Below are 1,174 nucleotides of genomic sequence, written 5' to 3' on the forward strand. Positions count from 1 at the left end.
ATTTGATGGCAGATTGTTTGATTACACCAACTGACAATGAAAACCACAACCGTACATGCTAATTTTACAAGATACAAGCCTAATTTTACAAGACATCAAACCACTCAGTATAAGTGGACAGAATTATCACCATCAGGATTGTCTTGAATTCACCGAGTATTAAAGAAACCACTAGTAAAAAGAGTATAATCGAGACTGACACCGTTGTAGGTTAAACCAGTCGATTGAGTGATGCATTTTGACCCATATCATAATAGTACTTGTTGATATAGCCAAATCTGATGGTTTTTATTGCTCTATACTTGACTAATTCATGCAAATCAACTGTCACTAATCAACGTGACAATAATTTTATCAAGAAATCGCATCAACACTTTATCTGGAACAAGTGTATTGCATTAAACCCAAAAAACCATCAGTGTTACTATGCCTGCATACATTACATTAGCAACATGTTCACTGAACCAGTGGGCTCTTGATTTTTCAGGAAACTATACTAGAATTCAAGAAAGCATTGATCAGGCCAAAGCCGCTGGTGCCTGTTATCGTCTTGGTCCCGAACTCGAGATTCCTGGCTATGGATGCAACGATCACTTTCTTGAAGGTGGGATTATACATGTACATGAATGCAGTTGATTACTGTAACTTTAGCTATTATATGGCACTTGATTGTCGCCAAATCACTCCACTTTATAAATGCATCATGTTTGTCTTGGAATCATTCAACACTGATATCTTGTCAATTAAATAAACGATTCAACTTGATAGCTGATACACACCAGCACTCATGGGAGGTGCTTGCTAAATTATTGGAAAACCCACAGAATGTTGGAATTACTTGTGATGTTGGCATGTGAGTAGATTTTATTCCTATTGCATAGGATCTGGAGTACAATATATCTTTGTGTTGGTGATGCTCATGAAACTAATGATGAAAATATAATTGGGTTTTAAACTATATTGACTGTTGTTAATATTCGTGCTGCGCCATTATATATATGATTCAAATGAATCTTTAATTGGCACATATAGGCCAGTAATGCAGCGAGGTATTCTATACAATTGCAGGGTTATATTTCGTGACCACACTATTGTGATGATCCGTCCAAAGATGTTCATGGCAGATGACGGCGACTACCGAGAAATACGATGGTTCACGCCATGGTCTGAATAT

At 36.9% G+C, this 1,174-nt stretch overlaps 1 protein-coding gene across 1 annotated transcript in view; it reads left to right on the forward strand.

The window, feature by feature from the left end:
* Positions 1–426: 426 nt before the first annotated feature.
* BATDEDRAFT_31001 (uncharacterized protein) overlaps positions 427–1,174 on the forward strand; it is a gene marked incomplete at both ends in the record, with an annotated part of 3,290 nt that continues 2,542 nt past the window's right edge. The window contains 3 exons of the mRNA XM_006683484.1: positions 427–604; positions 769–853; positions 1,033–1,152. Of these exons, the coding sequence (XP_006683547.1) occupies positions 427–604; positions 769–853; positions 1,033–1,152 (383 nt within the window). The remainder of the gene's footprint in view (positions 605–768; positions 854–1,032; positions 1,153–1,174) is intronic.

The sequence above is a fragment of the Batrachochytrium dendrobatidis genome, assembly GCF_000203795.2.
Source record: "Batrachochytrium dendrobatidis JAM81 unplaced genomic scaffold BATDEscaffold_192, whole genome shotgun sequence".
Classification (NCBI taxonomy): domain Eukaryota; kingdom Fungi; phylum Chytridiomycota; class Chytridiomycetes; order Rhizophydiales; genus Batrachochytrium; species Batrachochytrium dendrobatidis.